Source organism: Dromaius novaehollandiae, chromosome W (genome assembly GCF_036370855.1).
Source record: "Dromaius novaehollandiae isolate bDroNov1 chromosome W, bDroNov1.hap1, whole genome shotgun sequence".
NCBI classification, from domain to species: Eukaryota; Metazoa; Chordata; class Aves; order Casuariiformes; family Dromaiidae; genus Dromaius; species Dromaius novaehollandiae.
Window position 1 is genome coordinate 37,444,285 of NC_088130.1, and position 25,300 is coordinate 37,469,584.

At 38.3% G+C, this 25,300-nt stretch overlaps 1 protein-coding gene across 1 annotated transcript in view; it reads right to left on the reverse strand.

Annotated features, from left to right (window-relative positions):
• LOC112991965 (adhesion G-protein coupled receptor V1) overlaps window positions 1–25,300 on the reverse strand; it is a 294,714-nt gene that overhangs the window by 55,390 nt on the left and 214,024 nt on the right. Inside the window, exon 89 of the mRNA XM_064499907.1 lies at window positions 101–258. Within this exon, the coding sequence (XP_064355977.1) occupies window positions 101–258 (158 nt within the window). The remainder of the gene's footprint in view (window positions 1–100; window positions 259–25,300) is intronic.

Here is a 25,300-nt window from a genome sequence, read left to right on the forward strand (position 1 = left end):
ATATACTTAGGTATTTACTGAACTGTGGTTTCCGTCTGGGGAGAACTTTCAGTGTAGTTCTGAAAACTTTGTTTCCTTGGAGTTAGCCTATATATCATACCTGCAGCATTAGTTCTTCCTCTGAAAATATCATCATATGCTTTCCATTGCGGGGTCACCTGGTAGGCATGAATGAACACCACAAAAACCACTACCAAGCACATTAATGGCACCAGAGCAGCAGTGAAGAGAGCAGCGTAGGCATTTGGAATGAAGCACCTGAAGAGAAAATGGAAAATAATGCTGTTTATAAACATAAGAGACAACTTGAGCAGTAATGAGTGAAATTTCAAATACAAACTTTTTTTCACTTTACAATCCACAAGTCCTTTAACTCTCTTCCCAGAGTAACCTCAACAGGATGCATTGCCTTCCGATGGTTCTCATCTCCTTATCATACCTTAAGTAATTTAACACTTATACTTGAATATTATGCATATTGTATTTTAGCCTAACCAAACACTGATGAGATTTAAACCCATGCAATGGAACAAATCATATTTTAACAAAGTCCATGCATGCTATATTTATTTAATGTGATCACTCTTAGTCACCAAGGTTTAAAAGGGCATTATGCAATTTTCTATACTTAGCTCCTGAAACCACAAATTAAATTTTGAGGAATATATTTTTTAAATAAATGAACTAGTCTTAAAGGCAAGATAAGTATTCCTCTTCACGTTGTTGGAAATTATGTGTCATTCACACACTGAAGCCAAACGCTCCCTCACTCCCATTTTTTTTAATTGTTCTGTCTCCCCTTACCCTTTTCATTTGTTAAAGTTATAATTATTTATAAGGACGTGACAATCACATGAGTTATTGCTGAAAAAAGGAGTCAAATTATGCATATAAGACTATGACATGAAGGACATGGAGATGATAGCAAAAGAGAGATTTCTATGGTACGAGAGATCAGGGTTTTCTACAAACTCCCTTGAGGTCTGACTGTGCTTTACAGCCACTGACCTACACCAGAGATGACGCAAAACTGAGCAGCCCAAGGGACAGCTCGGGAGTCAGTGTGTCTAGAGACTGTGTGATCACTGCTATCCCTATTAAGAGGGTGTAACTTACCCAACCCTTCTGTTTGTCAGGTCAGCTCTGCTAAGTAAGTTTAGAGTTAATGCTTGTGTAATATCCATGTCAGAAGAGCCTGCATATTTGTTACACTCGTATACCTTCCGGGTTTGCCTGGGTGCACCTGCACAGCCTGTCCAACAAATCCTACCACCTCCGCGATTGCATTCTGTGCCAGTTCCTCCAGAGCCTCAATTCAGTACATTACAGCAACTCCAAAACAGTTCCCAGCAGAATCTAGATACCTCCTAGGACTCTCTTAGGAAAGCAGAGGCTCAGCCAGACACCAGGCTGCAATACCACCTGATAACAGCACTAAGCAAAAAAGTAAGCAACAGGGAAAGTGGGTTCTCTCCAGTGTAATTAAGGGTGTTCGTTTCCTAGACAGGATGTCTAATCTGCTCCATCCTTCTAATTTTTAAAATTTCTTAGGTATTAAAATTATTTTTCTTCCCCAAAGTATTCTTGAGTGGTCCCAATTAGCATTAAGAATGAAGGCACATTACCATAACCTACACTACTTTCAGTGATTATATTGAAAAGAAGAAAAGAATCATAGCACAAGTACAACCTGTTTTCTGTAAAATCTTTTTTATGTTCTGAAACCTCTGTCTTTTTCAATTTGATGAACTGTTTTATATTTCATGGTTCACGCATTCTGTCATAAAGCTTTCTGAAAGGCTTAGAAGGTTTCTATGAACATTCTTTTATATTAGTTAATGAAAGCTGCATAAAAATGAAACCCACAGAAATAGATAATTCTTACCAATATCCCTAGGTCCTTGCTCTAAAAAGACACTGAAAAATTACATGGACAGCGTATACACAGAGCCATATTAATCATACTCAGGGATTTCAAAGCTTACTTTGGATATTTTTTTTTTTTAAAAGATGGTCAGCAATTCAAGGAAGACCACTGCTTCCTGTAAGCTTTATTCACACATAGTCCTTTCACATTGAAAGATGTCTTTTATGCTGGAAAACATATGTGATAACGTTATAGGAACCAACTACAATGTTTATTGTGCTACATGCTAGTGGAACACATCTTTTATGACACTATCATGTCATTTCTCAGCTGGAACTACAGTACATCCCATCTTCCTACAACAGGAAAAGAAGCAAAATATCCCGAAACTCCATCGAAGTTGGAGGTCCACAATATAACTATGTTATGGAAAAAGACCGAGGAAGATTGATATGAAACCTACATTGAACTACATAATTACCAGCATTGCTTGTTTAAAGAAGAACATTAACTCCTGAGTATGACCTTCAAGCAAGTCTTTTATTTTTTAAACAGACAGTACATTTTGTAAATTAAGTCTTTAATCCATGACAGACAGAGCCATTGTGCACAATGAAAGTGTTTTTGTACTTCTGCCCCTGGTCAGTAACTATCAGGTTTTTGTTTCGTTTGTTTACAATCTGAATAATACTAAAAAAATGGCTACAGCTGAATTAGCTGCTCTTGTGCAATGCCTTCTCAGCAAACAGGACTTGCAAAAAAAAATCAAACACTGACAGCCTCTTCTGAAACTCTCATTTTATTACAAAGTTTCTGTGACTCCCTACTAACACTTTCTATTACTATATCATTTCCCCTGCACACATTTGCATCTTTTTCTGACAATTTTTAGAAGCTTTGTTACCAACTTCCATTTCCCTTTTAACACTGAAAGCCAACTGCTGCCTCCACTCTTGCCCTTCTGGATGACTGTTATCTGACTGGGGACTCCCGTAACCTGGGACCGTCTTTGATTGTTTTGACTTCGTTCTGATCACTGGCTTTGTTTTGATCACTGATTTTGTTTTCATTACTATAAAGTTCTCTGTTCACCTCAACAGTAACATATTCCCATTGGCTCATCCCCCTCCACTATGCCAAGCTGAAGTCATTTCTTTGTACTATCTTCAGGACTCTGTCCGTTTCCCAAAATCTGCAGAGAGATTCCAGCTACACAAGATAAGGGAGGCACGCTTTTATTTTTCCTAATATTTTTAAAGCAAAAAGAGAAAACAACTGGCATGATATCTACCGGAACTACTTGTTAACACAGTTATCTAGCTAATATTCAAAAGAAAAAAAATAAGCAAAATATCTAAGGAAATAAAGAATTCTTAATAAATGAGGAAGGTATTCAAGTACTGGCACTCACTGTTCCCTTCTAAGCAAGAAAGATTTCATAGCTCAACGTGTTAAAGGCATACTTTTGTTCTGTAATTGTCATGCCTTGAACTCTGAGGACAATCGCCTTCAAAAGCAGCTTCAAACTATGGAAAGTTAAGTTTGATGAAGTATTGCAACTCTTCTGGTTTATCAAATACCTTGTGTCCTCTTTTAGTTTAGTCAGCAAGCAGCCGCCTTTTTGGCTTTCGCATTATGAATTTCTCTCTGGAGCCAGACCTACATTTATTTAGTTATCTATTTTATCCAGGGCATAAAGCTGAACAACTCTTGAGCTTCTCCCTTGCCTTAGGCACAGCTGGTTGGCAGGCAGGGAGAACTGTAGCACCGTGTCAGTTTGCTCATACTGCTAATGTTACATCAGGAAAGTAAAAGGCAAAGATCAGACATAAGAATTTGCAATTGTATTTGCATTTCATCACCTCCATGTAGAGAAATAAGGCTGCATACCTAGAAAAGTAATGAAAGTCAAAGCTTGAAACATTTATTCATCTTTACTCAGCAAATTTTTCACCAAGTGGATGAAACATTGCTAAAAATGAAAATAGGCAAGTTTGATTACAATCTACACTAGCTTCTTGATGTCCACACACTCCAGGCTTTCTTAAACAGCGGTTTGCTCTTTTCCAGATTTGGCATTTCTATGCACTGGGATTTTGGCTTTAGTGTGGAAGAAAGCCACGTTATCTTTGATTAGGCACTACATATTTGTTCTTAGAGTATGCTCATCAGTTTTCTACTAACTGCAAAGCAGGTCAGAGATTGGAAACATTTTTGCAAATAATTACTTGCTAAAAATTGTTAATATAACAAATTATTTGCAATAAATTGTGCCTGACCTGTATCTAAGCAACATACCGAAAACTGAAATAACATCTTTCTTATATGAACTCATCCTGGATGATGATATTTATTATCTGCTTCTGATGTTATGGGGAGTTTGACAGCTTGATAATCAAACCTCTTCTGAAAATACTCTCGCTTTTTTTATTAGATGGAAGCTCTGTGCTTTTTAATTTCAACACAGTTTTAAGTATAATGCTCTGAGAAGATCTGTTCTCTGGCATTGCTTCTCAGAATCACCAGCAAACTCAGTTCTTTGCTCTATGTTTATCTGCAATTTCGGTTGACAAATTGCTCCTATGTGGGACCACATCTACTGCAATAATCCTTACAGGACTTTATGTTGTTCCCTCTGGTCCCTTCTGGCCTCCAACTTTCTGCTTTTTCTGGAATACTGCTGTTCTGTACAACAAACTTCTTCACAGCCTTTGGCAGTAGGGTACAAAACCAAAGCAGTAAGTGTCCAGGTATGATTTTATTTCCCTTAGCCTCAAAGTAGAGGCCCCGATCCATGAATTCTAAATGCATGATTCAGGTTTGCTGACAGATTATGCCCCTGGCCATCTACTTTCCCCCTGTCAACTAATGCAGAATGACCCATGCACCACTTCAGTTATCACTTAGGCAGAGCATTTTAAAGCAAACCAAAAATACTGCTGGTTTACTTTAAAACTGCATGTTGTAAAATGCAGGTTTTAGCAACTGCTTCAAAACTGAATCAGTGAACTTAGGCTGAGCACACCCCTAGCATAGACAATCCTGCCAGCTGTGGCAGTGTATGTGTCTTCGTGAGTCAAAGTCATCAGAATTTAACGAATTCTCAATCCGAAGCAATTATACAGTTCCATTCGTTTTTGCTCTATATTGTAACAACAGTCATTTCCCATGAATACGTTAAGCAATGAGATTAATGTTCGCATTGTGGTTTATCTTCCATTCCCTGACAGGGAAAGAAACATGGACTATTTTGTTTGTATGCACTAGGTTTTTATTTAAATGCTTATGTTGCTATGAACTGACATTAAGAAAACCAGTCAGAAAGGGCATACTAAGCTTAGAATGAAAGGTGGCAACATCTACAATAATCACTAATTCTTGAGGACACTCACACCAGAGAAATTTCTATTTCTAGCGTAGATAAGATTCTCATTATAGAAAACTTCCTAACACCAAAGGGATATAGGTTTAGGCCACAGTCGTCATTCTGTTTTATGTAGTCTTCTAGATATACTAACAGACTACACCACACTCCGAAAACAAGGACTACACTTACTACAATTCAGTAGAAGACCCATATAAAGATCTGAGGACAGATCAGATATGCTTTATGGTGCCTTTGACTATGGAACATGTTGTAGTATTCAATTTTATTTAGAGTTCTTTTTATGCATTATTACACAGATACGAAGTTTGCAACCCAAACAAAGCCAAAAAACAACTGCAGGAATAACAGATGCCACATTGCTATCTAACATTATAGCAAGAGTTACCCTGTGATCAGATCACGGATACAGCTACAGGAACATTTAACATCAGTGAGAATTTGACAGTATTGTTGAACTACCATCAGAAATGACTCATTGTCCATGTGAACCTTTTACTGAAGGAAATGGTATTGCAGTTCATGACTCATTCTTTCTCTCCTGACCTGCTCTCTTTAGGAAAGGCTTCAGATCTTTATGTTCTGATTCCATCCAAGCGACAGGTCATTTGTATAACAGCTTTGTGAACCCTACGTACTGAGGGCCAGGTGGAGCTGTATATTATCTATGCATTTTTATCAGTATTGTTCATGTGGTCCTAGAGTTATTGTCATACTCCATCCTGAACCTCTAGCACCTACTTTAGCTGCTTCAGGCAGAATGCTGAAGTCTATGCATTGTATTGATCCTTGATAAGTTTCCATATGTTATAGGTCTATTGGATGAAGCGCCATTCCCCTGCAATTCGATTTGACTTTCTTTTTTACCTCTCAGAGTTACCTAACTAACAAATACTAATACAAAACTAACCTGAGGTCTTGCACTTACTCATTTAAGCCCTGACTCAGAAAGAGCAGTATGCTTGCATATACTGAAATTGGATCATAAGTAGTTTCAATAGGATTTCACAGAATTAAATGAAGGCAGGAGTTTTCCTAATCTGTGAAAAAGAAACATATACAGAAAGATCCCCAAGAGGTATAACCCCAGCACTGGGATATACAAAACCGTATGTGTAACTTCTGTCATACAGATATTACTGAATGCCTTCCTGGTATAGGGAAATATTTCTTAAGCTCTTCTAATATAGCAATACTAGTATTCCACAGGTACAGAGGAACAGAAATAATTTATAAAGTATTTGAGCAATAGTGGTAGGTTAAGTATATAAGATTACCTTTGATACTATATAGCTGATCAAGTTTAGATTCAGCCAAATATTAGATTCTGACAGAATGATATAGCCAGTTAGTGCTGCTTATAGATAACAAATGGTACAACTAAAGCTAGAAAATTTGGAAACTGAATTGGAAGTTAAACATATTGCTTTCCTTATAAAGATAAGCACAGTTGATAGAACTGAGATGATAAACATGCCATGAAAAAGCAAAAATTTAAGCAGTAGTTATAGGTTCGTAACTAGACAGAGACAGTAAAGCGATTAATACAAGGCAGTAAAGGCACATGGCCTCAATAACTATTGGTTCTGAGCTTGGAAGGAAATGAGATTACATGCTTATCAAACCATGACATCATACAACGTCAGGGCTGGAAGAAACCTTGGAGACATCTTCAGATTTCCATCTGCCCTAAGGTAAGACCGACCACACCCATCAGTCAGTCATTATTGACTGATGTCTGTCTAGCCTGATAAAGAATATGCAACCTCTCCCAGAAATCTGTTTCAGTGATGCATAGTACTCACCTCTAGCACCTGCTTCCCAATATTTAACTTAAATCTTTCTTGGTGCACTTTATGCACGTTACTTCTCGGCCTAGCCAGCATCCACGTGGGAAACTGTTGCTGACACATATCTTTCCAAAATTGTAATTTGTTATGATTTTCACTTTTTCTTTAAGCTAAACAGTCCTAGATCTTTCAATATGTTAGAGCAAATCATGTATTCAAGACTGTTTTCAATTATCTCATTGATTTCTTCACTTTGTTGATATATTTCTTGAATTGCAGGGTCCAAAATCTTTGATAGTAACTATTCTGAATAGATGACTAAAGCACAAGGACTTTATGTGTCCTTAAGACTAAGTTCCTTTATATATTGCCCAATATGATGCGTGCCTTTTGTGCCACAGCATGAAGCTGTTGACTCATGTTCAGTTTATCATCCACAATAAGCACGTGATCTTTTTGTGCACAACTGCTACACAGCCAGTTATTCCCTATCCTATTCCTGGCAAGATGCAATTCTTTCCACATGTCCCTATTGAATACCATACTACTTTTTCAGAATGGATCTCAGATGTCAAAATCATTCTGAATTATAAGTTGTTTCAATATACTTCTTTCCCAGCTTTGTGCTGTGATAAATTTGAATGTATACTCCTTATTCCAGGCTTGAATTATACAAGGTGAATGTAGTATTTTCCAGTCCATTAGTAACCATAGAAGATGTTGAACAATATAAGAGAAAAACATTTTTCCATCATGATGCCTTGATAAATTGCATCCAAGAATCCTGAAAAATTTATCTGAGAACATGATTAGCCTGTTGACACTCGTTTTCAGTGTATCTTGGAACACTGGGGAAATCTGAAAGGACTGGATTGTCTCAAAAGTCAGAAAGGGCAACAACATGACCTAACTGATGTATAAACCTTTTGACTAGACATAACTGGACTAATATGAGACATAAGAAAACATTTAATTAGGAAGAATTAAAAAAACAAAATCAAAATGGTTTTCTGGACAACAGACTCCATCAGATTAACTTGATTTCATTCTTTCATGAGGTTGCAAATTTGGTTTATAAATGTAATTGGAAACTTTTGACAGTATTTGAATTACACAACGGGCTGCAATGCAAGGAAAGTAAATATGGAAAACCTACCACACAAACACTTAGGGCCCACTGGCTAGATATTAATTCTGCAAAAAAGAATCTGGAAATTACTGTGGTTCACATTAAGCAGAACATGAGTTGTAACTTTATGCTGTTGCAAAGAGGGGAAATGTCATATTCAGAAGTAAGAACAGCAGTATATCCTGCAAGACAAATGAAGTAATCATTCTGCTCCAATCAGCATTACTAAAATCACAGTGGCAGGCTGTATCTGGTTTTGACATATCAAAGAAAAAAAAAAAAAAAAAAGAACTGAATGAAGAAAGTGTGCCTGAGAGCAATGAGGGCAACCAGAGGTCCAATAAATGTGTTCCCTCAGAAAGACTGAAAAAAAATATTTTTTTCTTTCAAAAGAGAAGCGTCATGTATTAGCAATCTACAAGTAGGTAAAGGGATGTTGCAAAGAACAGAGGAATAGCATCTTTCCCATGTTGTAATACATTTTCCTTGTTTTCTTGTTCCAAAAGACAGGGTGATGGGCTTAAATTCCACCAGGAAAGATTCATATATGGGAAAAACTTCCTAGAAGAGAAAGATCAAAGTGAAGGAGTAAAATGGTGTGCTACTGAATATTGCATAGTGTTTGTATCTGGAGGTTGTCTAAAAGAGACAGAAAAAACATCTGTCGCAAACATGTAAGAATGGTTTGTCATCTCTCAAAGCAGTGGACACAGACCCCTCCACACCTCTCCAACACCACTTTTGTATGGTTTTGTGGTTCTGTGATTCTATGCTGCGTGATGATCTCATTTTAAAACGATAAAACTAACCCTAATAGACACAATACACAGTAAGAAGTGGCTGATGACTATCATAATAGTCACAAAAGACCCTTCTGGCTGATTTTAGGCTCCACAAGCATCAGGACTAGGCCCAGGACTTCCATTTTAAGAGGATCTCTGGATGTAATCTCTTAAAAGAGAATCCAGACACAAACTAGCATGGGACTTTTGACCTGCAAAACTAAAACTTGGAAAACAAATACAGTACATAGAAATACCTAAAGCACATGCCTCAGGATGAAAGATGTTAGGCAACTTTTATTTCTGTGCTTGAACTGTTCTTTCCCAACGAAGCCCTTGAGGTACAGTACTAGTCCAAATAAAGCTTTGTCCTCTGGTGAACACTGTTCAACATTTCACAGTCAATCCATGCAGTCAAGCCCAAAACAGGAAACAGTGAAGACCAACTGAGTTTTATTTTTTCCACTGCAGATCACTTCTTATTTCTACTCAGTATCATGTCAGAGAATAGATATTCTCCTCTATGCTCTTTAAGATGTGACCTCAGAGAACTGAACTCAAACATCAACCGGCAGAAAACTGAAATAAGAAATACACTGTAGCTCTAAGAAAATGCTGATGTGGTTGCACATTCCCCTATCACCACCTTTTTTCTGTTCTCTTTTTTTTTTTTTTCCGGTGTTACATTTGTAACCAAAGAATAACTGCAAGCTATGCACATGCACAGAAAGATACTTGCACACATCCAGAAAATGCACCTAGTATGTATTTTATTTACCTCCTATTTTGCATTTGACTAGAAAGTTGCCTGACAATAGTTTTATCATAAATAAGCTTATTTCTATCTGTAATCAAACAAAATCTGTCAGAATCCAAAAAGCATAATAAAGTTTCTTGGAAAAGCAATCCTTCAGTCACACAAGGGGGAAACCACATGTACAGCTGCAGTCTGACAGTGCAGTGTTTACTCTACTATTCAGTCCACAAAATAATGTTTACCAAAACCTTCGGTTTCACTGCTAATGTGTCTTGCATCAATGCTACTGGTTAAGAAGTCCATCTCTAAAGGTATGCACAACACACAAAGATAACAATTTTAAAACAAGCCAGCGGCAGAGATTTTTACATTTTTTCTTTTGCAAAAAGCAAAGCACATCACAACACAGTCTGCATGGAAGCATCCCAAGCATTACATTTTTTCCTAATCCTCCAGAAAACAACCATAGGTTTCAGGTGCACTCCACATATTAAAATGGCATCCAAAGGGTAGTATTAAGTACTTCTTCTATCATCAATTTATATATAATTAGCCTGGGCTATAATGATTATAGCTTCCAATTTGCAGAATAAAAAGAAAACTTGAAGAAGTTAAATAGCTTGAGAAGGCTTTGGAGGGGGGTTAGTGCCAGGTCATAAATCAGAGTATTGGCAATTCTGGCTGTCAGGAGGGAGCACCATCCCTTTATGGATGCATTTACATGCAAGTACAGTTTGAAAAGACATTTTCCAACCAGAATATTCCAGTTTTGGTCACAGCACAATATATCTGCTTGGGTAAGGGAATAGAAAAAGAGGATCTAAGAAGAATTCCCCAACTCATTTAATAGTGGGGGATGAGTGCCCTGACAAACGAAGACTGAAGGATCTTTGCTCACGCATAGATCCCTGATTGTCCGTGATACTTAACTCTGTTTTGCATCACTCCAACTAGTTATTGTCAAGACAACGCCCAGGCACAGGCAGACTGAGACCAAAAAGTCATTACTGAAGAAACCACACTAGATTTGTCTCCTTCCATCCTCCACAGACTATCAACACTACTCCAGCAGGCCCTGGGGCTCTCAAAAATGCCCTCAGGCCTTTTAGGGCACACCACACATACCCTCAGTTTCATGTTATAAAAAAAAAACTGTGGGAGCTGTCAATGCAGTTCTCGTTATTTCAGATACTTTGAATTGACACCCCCCCAATAGTAAACATATTTTAATGCTACAAGGACTCTGCAGAGCCCAGAACAGACACCGGAGAAGCGCTACGTGGTTTTGGCTAGGGGAGCGAGTTCCAAGCAGTGCAAAGGAGAACCAGGCTGTGCCACTTCGCCTTCAGGCCACGTATCAGTCCTTGCACCTCTTTTATTTAGCATGAATATTTTGAATCCGAGGTGCACTTTATAACTTCAAAATTTTTCGAACGTGTACTAGTAGAGGGCTCAATTCCAGGAGGCCTAGCCTAATTGCTAGTTCTGCGTGATGGCAGATCTTTAACAGCTTGAGAGAATCAGGCCCCTTTAGAGTATCTCATGTTGGTCCTCACAGTTGACACACCAGTATTTTTTTTCCTTTGTCTCTGCTTACATAAGTAATACTACAACATATAAATTAAGAATCAACTAATAAAGTATAGTGAAATACTGATTCACTTCACTAGATTTGTGACAGTCATATTTCAGTAGTTAAAATACTAAATGAGAAAAATATAAATGAGCATCTAAACATAAACTGTTCTTCTGGCAAATTTGGATCTGCCACAATTTCCAAACCAGCAAAAGTAAATGCTTCTATCTGTGTTGCTTCAGAAACTGAGAGCAGTGCCTGAGCATGTGACTGAAACAGAAAACTCCTGCCACTACCAAAAGAAAAAAACATAGTAAAAAAATGTACTGCAGCTGCATAAAGAGCTGCATTAAAATGAAGCAACATTTTACATTCTTTTAAAAATCCATTAAATATTATTACAAAATAACAATAATAATTTGTTTCTCTAAATGCTATTCACTCCTCACCAAAAAGCATAATGATAAGATTTGATAAAAACTGACATTTGGCTTTTGCATCACTACACAAGGCCTTGGATACCTTGATAAAAATAAGGCCTAAAGGCCATGACAGCTGTACTGAACTCAACTATTAATGCTCAGATGCACTTTGCATTTTAAACAGCTCATTATTCATAATACTTTGGGCCCATAGCAAGTTTTAAAGCAAGAAGCCATGTGGTGTGGGTAAGTCGAACACGGGAAGGCAAATGCAGTGGTATGATGACTCAGGAAGATAAAATATGTCACTTTTCATGATTAAATGCTTTAAAAATCTTCATATAGACATACTGAGCAAGGACCTTTGTTCCAGCTAGGCTGATTTTTCTACAGGACTGAGCAGGGAAGAACAATTTCACGATGGTCAGCACAAATTACAGCAGCCTCAGGGTACTCTAAATTGCACTTGGCAGGCCAGAGAGGTTATTCAAGCAGCAGAGGCCAGCTGAAAGGTAGCAGGGCTTCATATTATGATGACTCTCCAATATGCAAGGGTTTCTTTTAACAAGAAGATCTGCTCAGGAAATACTTTTTTTCTGCTCTGCAACAAGAGAGTAGCTCAAAATAACCAGGACAGAGCTATCTGATTATATTTGCATCACATAACTCCAATAAATGGCCTTACATTGGGGTGAAAGTAGCACAAGTTTACACTTGAGTCAAAGGCTCTTGGCCGGAGCTTTCAAAGAGGCCTGATGGAGTTCACGTCCCACTGCCTTTACAATGCCTTCACAGGATGTGGTTGCTCAACTCTCTCATATTCTTTGGAAAATCCCTGCCACATTTTTGAATGATTTGCAAGCAAACCGTGTGATTAACCCATGTTGGCCAAATTACATGGACTGTATCAAATCATCAACTGAACTCAAATTCTCTTATATTGAATCTGCAGTACAGCATTATAAACTAGCTTGATTTTTTATTAGAAAAATCCTTGAAAGTGAATCCATTACACACTGGAAACTTCTGACTAGACAATTTAGGATTATTAAGTGATATTTAAAGATGTACATGCTCACATTATAAATATTTTCCGTATTTCTTTTCTCAAAACATGTAGCCAGCTGTGAGAATTGGGTCCTAAACCCAAGCACTATGTCCTGACTCTACGGAAATTAAAGGGAACATGCTGATTACAGAAGTGACCACAAGTTCACTCCTCTGTCTCAATTTTAAAAAACCCCTGACGCTCCTCTGGAAGTACATTTTACAAAACAACAAAAAAATTCTAACATTAGCGGATTCCAATCTCAAAGAACAATCTGTTATGTATGAAGCATGTGTGAAGTTTAAGATGACAGACATAACAGTTTTAAATATTATGCTTCCTTCCCTCTGCATGATGAGTATGTATCTGAAGCTATTTAAATAATGTCAGTTCTTGTTGTCTCTAGTTCTGAAAAAAACCTACTCATTTAACTTACAAAGTGAATTTTCTAAAAAGAAGTAGGCTTTCTACCTAATAAGGTAAGCCATTTAGGAAAGCTAAGCACATGTCAGGTAGAACAATTTAGAAATGTAACACAGCTCACCAGCATTTGTAAAGTTTTGTCTTTTTTCTAACTTCAAAAATACAGCATCTGTTGAACTTCTTCCATAAGCTCATGTCAATGCTTGCACTGATAAGCGAGGAACATTAATATAAATAAGTAAATGTTCTTGCTGATAAGTGGACTACGGGCAATTTTTCCTATTAGTTTTTTTTAAAACAAACCTTGCTAGCTCCCACCTCCAAACGACGCAGCCAGAGAACTTTGTCTGGGGGCTGCAGGGGGCTTTCTGCTTTGCCAGCACCCGCGCCGCTCCCACGACAGCCTGCGTAGCGCACTGCGCAGAACGGACACCCGTGACACGTCACCGCGGAGGAAGCAGCAGCGCACATGCTTGCAAGCAGCCTGCGTCCGCGTCTGGGAGCGCAGGGCAGCGAGCCGGCGCCCGAGCGCCGCTTATCGCAAGCGCTGCATCTGGCCGCCGCGGGCGGGGAGCAGGAAGCGCCGGCGGCGCGGCCAAACTTCCCTATTGGCCTCCGGGGCCAGGCGCTGTTGCTGAGCAAACCCCGAGAGCGCGGCCAGGCTGCGGGGGCGGCGGCGGCTGCGCCGGGCGCACTTGACTACGAGTTTGCAGAGCGGCCGCGGGGGCTGCTGCTCTGGGCCCCTGCAGTACAAAGACACCTTTAGCAGCGCTCGCGTCCCGTGCCGCTGCCATTTTTGCTAGCGTGCGGTAGGGTGACAAACTGCCGTTTGTTGAAGCCTGCACGTGTACCCAAGGTGTACTGGCTACAGCAGCACGTGTACCCAAGGTGTACTGGCTACAGCAGCAGTTTATTAAAAGGGCTTTACAGGGCAGTGCTGCGTTAGCCAGCACTGGCCCTGTGCAGAAACAACCTTTCGCCTTGGCCGCCGGTGTCAGCTGCGCGCCGCGAGGCCAGCACGGCTCCCCCCAGGAGATGCGCCACATGGACCTGCAACGGGGGCCCCTGCACAGGCGCCGAACCTCTGCCCCCAAACCCCTGTCTCGGTGCACCGAGCTCATGTTATAGCTTAGTGTAACTGCTTCTTGCAACAACTCTCATTCCCTGTATGTTGTAAAAGCTGTTTGTAAACCCAAGGCCGTGAAGGTCCACTGGCTGGTTCACAGGTTATTGTACATTAATATATGGTCTTTATACATAAAGCAACAGCAAGAACTACATGAATGCAAACATTTTGATGTCAAAATTAAAAAGATTACTGGTTCAATTTACAGTAGTTACCTAAGAGACTGGGGAAAAAAGCAAGAACTGAAGCCAGGGGAAAAGCACTTTTCACCTGTAATTTCAGCAAAACAGTTGGTAGAGGTTGTACAGAGACCTATAGAGTTACATGGTGGGGTGGGGGGTGGCAGAAGGTGGGTGCTTTCCCTACAGTTGCAATTCAAGGATTGCACCATGCTGCTACTTTTGTTTTTGTTTAATCAATGTCTTCAGAAGCAAGTTCAGCCAATATCTGTACTGTATGGATAGGGGATTTTCTGTGGAATGATCCTGCTCCACAGTGCCCAGAGCTTATGGGTCAAAGCAGACAAACCTCAAATGAACTGTAGAAGCTGCCCCGAAGAGTCCAGCACAGCTGTGAAACATGTAACCCACTTACACAACTACACTTGGAGGCTTCTGTAATCAACTACTGCTGCCCGAAGCACAACACAGTTAGATTTACCTCCTTTGACTAAGTGTTGTACTTGGCCTCTGGCATCATCATCTAATCATAATGTTGGGAAAGCGAACAACTTAAAGGATCTAATACTGCCCACACTACTGTTGTCTACATTGTTAGAATGAATTAAAATGAAAGCTGTGCTTGTATTTGATAAATTTATGTCAGTTTATAATTCCTGTAGATTAGTTCAGAGACAGGCCCATACGTTCCATTTCATATGGAGTTCGACATGAGAAAATTAACTCTTTCGCTGAATTTAAGTTTGAAAGGAAACATAAAATGTTTAAAAACAGTTTTTCCAGATTTTATAGAGTGATAATGTGACAGTCAGCCATTTGACTTTATTTAATTTTCTTCTAGTTTCCTTCTTTATGCATAAAAAGGACAAGGAAGGAAAGTAAGGGGAAGAGGAAAAGGAGGAGAAAAAAAGGAGAAGAAAATGTGCTTATATCAGTCTAGCTAAGAAATTTCAACTCGGAAAGCAGTGGATCTTACAGTTTCTAGAAATTAAGCCAATACTTGCCCTTTCATTTTTACATTTGGGCAGATTGTCCCAAAGTTTTTTTGAAGAAAGCCCTTTCTAAATCAGTGGGATTTGCTAGAAATTAAACAGTGTGATTTGACCCAGTTACCTGTATTCACATGTAAAAATTCATTACTTTATAAGCAGCACTATATTCATTAGTGGAGGTACTCACTGAATAACTACCAGCCATAGTAAACACTGGGAAAATCCAGTCCACTCTGAACAAAGAATGAAGAAGTGCCAAGATGCTGTTTTGAAATATTAAAGGACAGGATCTTCAGAAGACTCAGTCTGAGTCAGTGCATGCAACAACAGCCTTGTCAATACACCAGGCCTTTCACATAATAAAACGAAAAGCAATTTTCATCTTTTACTGTAGCTGCTGTTATTAGATAGCTAAACAGATGAGGAAAAGGGGAAAAATAAAATCCCTAAGAAACTCTTTTCTATAATGAGAATCCAATTGGTCATCTGTTGTGGTTTTAGTACTTGGCCTGCTGTGTTTCAGTCATCTCATTATACCATCTTCTACAAATTTCTCTGAAGATTTTTACACCTAATTTCATTTTTTCCCCCTGTGAAAGCAGACACTAAGGAAGCACCAAATATCAAAGGAGAATCTGTGATGTATTCAACATGCAAACAAAACACTTGTGATTCTGCCTTGGTGAACTTGGACATTACAGTCCTGTGCAGCTAGCAGCAAGGACCTAGCGTGCACGCTGCGTTAATACGGTTCCTAGCCAGGACCCTGGCAGCTCTGGAGTCCCCAAGCAGGCAGTTGAGGTTAGCCTAAAGAACAAGACTGTAAAAGGACCAGAACACTTGTAGCCTTGGGCATTTGACCAGAAAAAAAAGCTGGTAGAAACTTGGTTGACATTTGTTAGAGCAGTGTTATTTTAAAAGGAGTATAAGGAGTTATGTGACTGATTTCAATTAATTATCCTGCTCCTATTTACATCTAAAGCTTCTTCCCCATGCATATCGCTCATTATCAATGGCTTTGAAACCATGAGCTATTATTATGGTTATTTTTCTGACTTTTTACTATTTTGTATTTGTTACAGTGTCTCACATTCAAGAAAATGTTTCCCTGATACTACTTGTTATGGCAGGCACTTTTTTTCCTAATTTGAGTACTTTTTCCATCTGTTCTTTAAACCAAAGATTTTCATATAAGTCTAGCTGAAAAAGAAGATGTTTCCATATGCAAACTGTCAAACGTAAATCAGGCTTATGTTCACAGTCTGCAAAAAGAAAGGAATAACAGACTGTTAAGCCACAGTGGTTTTCTCTCTTCAGAACAGTATTTGGTATAGACATTTTTGTCATCTGCATGTTTTGTCCCACCTATTAAGTTCTCTGTGAGTACTACAGCCCTTTCTATTGCAACCTGTATATTAGACAGAGTGACTCTATGTAAGCCATGCTGACAATTACATTTTATACTGCTAGTACAAAGCAATCCACTAAAGCTGTGTTCTTTTTTCTTCCACATGTACCTTAGCAGAGAGACATTTTTTAATTACTGATGCTGTTGCATAGCACAGACAGAGTTTCCTTTCCTAAAGTACAGCTGACTGCACTGCTAAGTATACTCAGCGTCCAGGTACTTCACCTAACTAAAGTATGAGCACAAAACTGACCTGTTGCAGAACAATGACGTGGTAAAGTTCAAGAAACAACTAATTCGTGTTACTCTTTTCAGGAAGATAAAATACAAGAGGTTGGATGTATTTACTTCTTAAAAACAACATGTCAGTGTCAGTGAAGTACTCCAAGGAAGTTGCTGATATTGATCTCAATATTGCTTATTTTAGCACTCCCCGTTATAGTTTAGCACATCAGGTGATGGCTTTTCTAAAATGCTGGAGAAAGGATAAACCAAGAACAAACCTGTATAGTAGCAGTAGGCTGCATTCTGCTAATTAAAGATCATAAAGGAGGAGGGTCTATATTGTTCATTTCTTACACAACTTGAAGGGAACTATGCAACCTTAAAAAGCTGTCAGTAGCAAGGATCCAAGTCTTTATCCTGCAACTGTTCTGTGTGTTGCTCTCCTCATAGTACCATACAGGCTTCAAAGGAGTCGCTTGGAGTTTTGCTTGGGTACAAAAACCCCATCAGCTGGAGCTGTTTGAAGGATGAGGCCCAAAATCATGTAACTTTAACCTTTAACCACCTGTCACTGCAATGTTTTAAAATTACCTAACTTGAGTTGTCAGAATCTAACTGTGGCTGGGAATTTTATCTTCAAAAATAATACATATTTTTCTTTATTCTCACTTTTCAAAATTCCATCACTAGAATCTTCCAGAATTTCCCCTTCTTTATTTTAATGCTTTAAAAGCACAACACAGTGCTTTATGTCTTTCTGATATGCTAACATTTGCTTAACATTAACAGTAAATATTTGCAAAGATATAAAAAGCACTCAATCCCCCCAACCATTTTTCTCTATTGAAAACCTATGTTGGTAATGAGGGTAATTAAAGCCATCACATTTAGCAGTGAGATATTTTTATATAATCCTTAGCAGTGGGTTAGCACACTAGGCAGCTTCATTGCGAATAATGGAGGAGTTCAGAAAATAAAAAAACACATGCACATAATACAAAAGGCCAAATTTTGTGATCTTTTAACTGATGCTGTAAGACAGCAAAGCAGGGTAATTTGCCCAGTAACATATTTTTGGGATGTCTATATTGTAGTGCAATGAAGAGATAACCCACACAGCTCAAGTTCATGAGAAACATTTCTCCTACAGTAGCACAGAGCTCAGCATGGGCTAATTTACCCTGCTGAGAAGGGCAAAACAATGAATGATGAGAAATGAGCCAGTGAAAAATACAGTCTTTTCTCCCTACTGTTTCAGCTCAGTAGTTCATGCAGCATATGGCTTCATATCCAGATGCTTAGGTGTCATTCTCTGCTCAACTCTAGCAACAGTTGTTTGAAAAAGCTTCTAATTCCTAAGTGCTTTAATAGCAAAGTGAAGAGAAAGGAAGTGGTAAGAGAAGTGTTTGGGATAACAGGAAGCACGAGCAGGCAGGGGAGAGGGAGGATCATGCACGGAGACTTTTCCAAGCCTGTGCACAATATAAAGCAAGGGATAGGGATTAGGGGCTGGGAATTCCACATCCATTTATCATACAAACCACACACCTTATTCACTTAACACTACTGACAGCTCAATTAAAGTTGCTGAATTCTTTTCCTTGTTACTGACTTTGTTGTTCCTGCATGTAAAAAGTCTGATATTTCAAACATTTTATTCTTAAGAATCAGGACTAAATCCAGTACTTTTGAAGTAATACCAGAAGGGGGGTGTAAGAGAAAGAGACTTAATACAAATACTTGGCCAGAAATTAGCTCACTCAAGCTAAGAAATTTCATTTTACTGGGAGTGGCACTAGTCTTTGGGATTAAGAAAGCAGGGCTCCATTTTAGGGAATAGCTAGTAAACTGGGAATCTGAGCCCAGAAAGTATGCCAGAAATGAAACAGTGATGCAACTTGGTGAGACTCAAAGAAGCTTCCAGTATTTTGGCTGACTGGGTTAAATGTCAGTGCACCAGCCAGCTAGGTATTCAGTTAGAGAGAAAGCACGACTGCATCTGTAACAAATAATACTTAAGGCTTACTGAGTCCTTCTAAGTGCAGGCAGTAAATATTTAGAAGTTGCAAGGGCTGTAGCCTTTGGAATAAAACTTCCTGAAGAGCAGTGGCTGGAAAGGTGCTTCAGTAAAATTTCATCCTTACAACAGCATTAGGACAAATGAATCTTGATGTAGAATTGCTTACCCAAGGTATCACAAAGCATTATGTCTCATGTATTTGTTCAGGTTGAGGCCTGGGCCTGGATTGCCCACCATGGGCGCATGTGCGCACACACACACACTTCCATTTGAGCAATCTGGAACGGACCTTTCCATTTAAACTTCCAGTCTTGGCAAGACTTCACAGTATTTCTCACCATTTGCAAGGTTTATGCCCTTTGTACAACATCATACACAAGCACAGCATAATCATTTGCAGGGCAAGTTTATGATTCTTTCAGGCCTTCTATTTCCTTCCTACACTCACAAAAGATGCCAAATACTGTCTACCCTGCTGCCTCTGCTAGCAATGGTGCTTCACCACATGAGGACATCTTTGGAAGTGTACACTGTCTGCATTTTTGTGCACTGCACAGCTCTTAGCATACCGGTGTTAAACAAGCCAATAATTAAGACTAATATCTCAGAACATTAATTGTCTCTGGGCTTCTATTTTATCACTAGTTTGGGTTACCATTCAACAGGGCATGACTTGCTCAAAGAAAATGAGCATTCAGGGAGCAGCTGCAGTGCTTGTTTTGTCTGAAATTCAGCTCTGATTCCTTCTCATGTGAGGATACACAAAGTGCCCTTGACCCATTGCTGCTGAAGGATACATAGGCCTGGTACTGAAACACATTTTAGTTTAGTTTAAAGTTTCTTTTCTAAATAATGACAATGTTGGCCATGGCTCCTAGACACTAACATGTGCCCTGTGCCATGCCTATGTGTTGGAGCTTGATTCAGAGAAACAACAACGTGAGTAACTCTTAGTCACAGAAAAAAGCTCATCATTTCCAGCTTTCTGTAGTCTTGTAGTCTCCTGCCCCCTCTATGTGGGTGCGTAGTCATAGATCCAATGACTTAGCTGGAAAAATTTCTGCCTTGAGCTAGACTACTAGATAGAAGACAGAAGTAGATTTTTTTTTTTTAACAAAGGCATTTTGCTGGATAATCTTTGTTCATTCTTTGTCATTCATATCATCACAGCTGATGATACGATACAAAGAAGATATATCTGTGAAAAAATTTACCTTTTTCTGCTCTAAGAGGTTATCATTTCACTATCACTGAAACCAAATACAAGTGTACTTCTATAATTTTAAAGTACTGTAATGATACAGGGTTTTTTTTGTACTCAATTTGTATGTTATAGAGGATTTTAAAGAGGAAAATGAATGAATCACGTGGAACTCCCTGATGTAAAGGGAAGATTGTTCTTCCCTTGGAAAGTAAATGATCCTGCTAAAGAAGAGACATGTCCAGAAACTGAAGGAATTAGCAAAGGGAAAGCGCTCTTAAAAGTGCCAGTGAGCATACAGCCCAGTCTCAGAAGTGCCTGAAAAGGAAATTCCCAGGAACTAGAAGAAACTATACAGAGTTTGCTTCAATTCAAAAAGCTACTGATATGACGAAAACTGTGCTTGAAAACTATGACCAACTTTTGTAAGGACACAGTGAGCAGAGGGTGATTTGTTTATGAGCTTTTAGATTTGTATTTTGTCATGTCTAATCACTTGGAGAGTGCCTGTTTTAGTTTATACACTAATAAAAACAGGCCTTTGGTCTTCTTTGGAGAGCTCATTCAAGAAAAAGGTCTAGTCAGAGTCAAAGCTTAAAGTTCCAATGCAATTATATACAAAAGTACTTCTTCTTAAGTTTATAAAAAATATTTTAATGGTACTGTAGGTAAGATTTTTCAGACATGCCCAAATAAGTTATAAGTCCAAGTTCCACTGAGCTGTGATTCTGGCCAGTTTGAGTGGTACATTTCCTTCTTTTTTATAGCATCTATTATATCCCTGGCCAAATAGGGCAGTCTCTCAGATACAAGTCCAGTTAATGTTGCATAATTAAACCTTTAAACTTGTGTTTATGAATGAAAAATGATACTGTTAGTTAAAGTATTCTGGCCTCTGATCTCATAAACAGATGTGCTAGGACAAAACCTTATCAAATGGGTGGGGTTCCAAAAGGCTTCAAAGGGTTTTGTAATTTTTACTTGTATGAAAGTGTGAACAATTAATTGTTCAGAGTTACACAAATTAAAAAGCCACTTTATTAGCAAGGAAGCACGTTTTTATAAGTTCTTTTGTTTGCTTCTTCATTTTGTAAATATAAGAGTTAGAAGATGCCATGAAACTTTGTTTCAAGATAATTTCTTATTTAATAAATATTTCCAAACTTATTACATAAAAATTATGAAATTGTTGCTAGTCCTAAGTCATTCAGTCATTTGAGCTTTTATAACTGTACCTGTAGTGGTTTTCAAAAGAACCATTTGCAGCTCTGTGCTGTAAGCCCTCTAAAATACATACTAAGCAAATTTGTCGCACTTTTTTCCTTAGAGTAACCACTGATGAGATTGGGATAAAACTGCTGTGAGCAAGATATTATGCAATTCTTCTCCTTCATTTCTTCATCTCCCCATTGCATTTTCTGTCTCTCTTTGCCCACATCTGTAGCTTCATATTGCTTCAACATGTTTTCCACTATACCAGGTGAACTGTGTCTTTGTACTTTTAAGAGACCTAATAGAAATATACTGCTCAGTTTATACATATTGCTAAGATTAAACGGAAAAACACTTTGACAATCTTAGCTAAAAGCTTTTCAGAAACAAGGCCATGACTGGATAGCTGTATATACCAGGATACCAGCAAATGTTGAACTTTCTGAAATCAGGGAACTACAGTGAGCTTTGGAATTTGGCTTTAAGTTGAATTCATGTCTTTCTATGAACTCACCTTGATAGGGGGAGGAAGGAAATGGCTCCCCAGGGAGAGAGGTGTGGATCTAGCATACACCTCGGTACAGATTCCTAGAGACAAATAGGCATGGGAGGAACAGTTTGAGCTCAACTTTACTTTGAAGTTGTTCTCTTTTTAATTTGTAGAGCCAAACTGTAGATAGAGGAGGAGTTTACAGTGATTTTTCCAGAGAAAGTGTGACCACTGCTACACTTTATCTACACAAGCTTCAGAGAATGCAGGTAGCTGATAGGGAAAATGATATAAAGCAACGGAATGTTTTATTATTTCATCTGCTCATAAAGCTTTACTTAATGGGGAATGAGAAATTTTTTTTGATTTGTATTTTTCTTACTGCTATTCAATAAGGAAAATTCTTCTCAAAATGAGAGGAAGAGAAAGGTAATAAAGGGGGTAAGGCCATTAAAAATTCTTACATAGAAACATAGATAGCTTTGGGGGGTTGTTTTTAGCCTTTAAGGAGACAATAAAGTGGAAAATGAGGAAAAAATATAATAAATGAAAGAGAAAAGGTAACTTGGGTCTTGAGTTCTCTGCTTATGTCAAAATACAAAGTCATGAAGACATTCAGTGGAATAAAAGTGTCAAAAGGAAATATTTTTTTAAACAATCTGTACCTAAACTGTAGAACTTATGTCCTTGGAAAATATTTTTGAATTTGCTGTGATCTCTAAGAGGGATTGGAAAATTACCTGTACAACATAAAAACCCAGAAATATAGAAGGATAACATTCTTTTTAAAAGCGATATTAAACCATCTAGTTCACGGGCTTAACTCAAATTTTAACTAATAGACTGCTGAAAGGAGCTGATACTTTTCTCTCAATAATCTGTCTCTTATCACTAAAGAATGTTAATGCCTCAGCCATGAAGCATGAACTTTCTAGATTATAGCAACTAGAGACCAGGATAGACAATACACTTGAAATTATATGTTATAGATTTAATTAAAATGCCATTGCAAACATTGACAAAGCTTGATGTAATACCTTTACCAGAACTTAAAAAGCAAAAAACAGGATAGATGGTAAATGTGTAACCAAGCCCCTTCTCCTTTCTTTTACTTGCATTGGAAAAAAGAAAAGCTGCACACTGAGACTGTTTGTAGTGTTAAGTTGAGCCAATGGTTATTGCACACAAAAAGTACGCATAGATGCAGCTATAGACATTTGTATCTGAACTAATTTGTTTTTCTTTTTTAAAAGAAGACCTGAGAAGTAATATATATTTTAAAGAGGGATTGGAGCCTTAGTAAAGATATTATCTCAGAAATTCATAGAGCCTTACCATTTTTCTTTACAAATATCCAGAAAGCATCCACCATTCAAACTCATCCTAGGTAAATCACCATCTCAATCTAGAGTTTTCTTTTTTTTCCTCCTTCATTTGAGTTAGGCCAATATTCCTTTCATTGGCAACTCTTCCAATCCTATTCAAGCAGCCTTTCATCAAACACATCCTCTTCACATTTTCCTAACCAGCTCTTAAAATTTTCCCACTATTTCTGGAGAAATTTAGTTGCAACTCCCTAATCCTGTGTACAAATAGAGAAGATACCATATTTATTTATACTGCGACCCATGTAGGCATGTGAGTATCCTCTTTGATCCAAAGGAAGACAGCAGAAGCTGTACTTGGAACACTGTACTGGTGATAGGCCATATACCGCAGCTGAATCAGCACTGAGAATCTGAAGAATCTCAGTGTCAAATTATATCAGAATTACGCAACTGCATAATAATTGTATCCATGATATTAATCTGTGTTCTGCTCTGCAGTGTCTGTGGCATGGCACCGGTCAGCTCCAGTAGGTCTCTGGCAAGTGTATTCCTACAAACACTGCGGTAGTGCTATGCAGGCTTTTCTTCAAAGCACTAAGTGAGCAATAGTAAGTAACACTAATTACTCCGCAAGTGGAGCACAGTAGAAGCACTACACAGATAACTCTGTGACTCCTGGCACAAGAATGGGAAAAGGAAAAGTTTGGGCAAGGATAGTGGGCTCCATGTGCCAGAAATGTGTGAAGGAGATCTTAGCATTCACAGTGCTTTGCACTGCAGACTCCAGTCTAGGGTCAAAATTTTTAAATCCTGGTGAAATGATAACAGCTGAGCAATGGGAAATTAGTGAAGGGGGAAATAAAAGAGCTCTCTCTTTGCAGTTAGGTCTTCAACACATTATTGAGCTCCTGTCCAAAAACATCATGCTACTTGGTGGCATCATGATACGGAAAATTTACAAGTATTATAAGAGATTCAGTGTAATTCCAAAAAGTGCCCTGTTCATATCATGCATAAATTCAGATAATTATGAAAAATCACCCATCTGTATACTACTGATGCCATCATAGCAAAGTCTATTAGTTTTATACTATAACATGTTGTGCGAGTTATAAGATACCATACAAAATATATGTACGTTTGGGTGTAAAATATGTCATATCTGAAGGGAGACCCTTTCACCCTCCCTATGAAGCATAAAATCCAACACCGCTTAAATCTTTTTTGTTCAGCACAAGCATAAAATGAGGTTCTTTCAGCGTGATCATTTTGTTGACTATTAACATAGCCCATGGCATTCTGGTTAGGAACAAAACAGTTGTTCAGCCACCACAGCAACGGAAAAGTGAGTTTCCTGAAGAAGTAATCGCTTAGGAGAGGGCTAAGATACAGGCTTTACTGCTTTTATTACTTTAAGCAGTCTTCCAACTTCACATGAAACAAGCTCTGTAGTAGCAAACCATTGTTCTCAAACTGTATTCCTGAGGCCGATTCTGAAGTTATTATGCAATTACCTTGGCTTTAGAAAGCGCCTTGTTATTTTTTTCCACTACTACATTCTGTTTCAGAGAACATAATCTAAGTGATGTACTTCAGTCTATCCTCTTTCTTACTTTCTGGCTTTCAAAGTCCTCTTTTGTATACTTAAGAGAAACTGTTAAAGTACTTCTCAAATTAGCATTGAGCACAGACACTATTTATGAAAATCTTTGCAGGTATCTCCTTACAGAGTTCACAGTGACTGAACTGGAATGAGCTGCATAGTCAATATGCTTGGGATGATTTCTAGCTAAGAAAGCAGCTGCCCAGCTTTGATAAGATGCCGGAAAAGAGTTTTCTATTTAATTTGGACAAATGAGCTGGAATAAGTAATTTTCCTCTACTTAATAATTTTATCAGGCCTTGGAGATTTCTCCATGTTTTTGAAAGAATGATACATG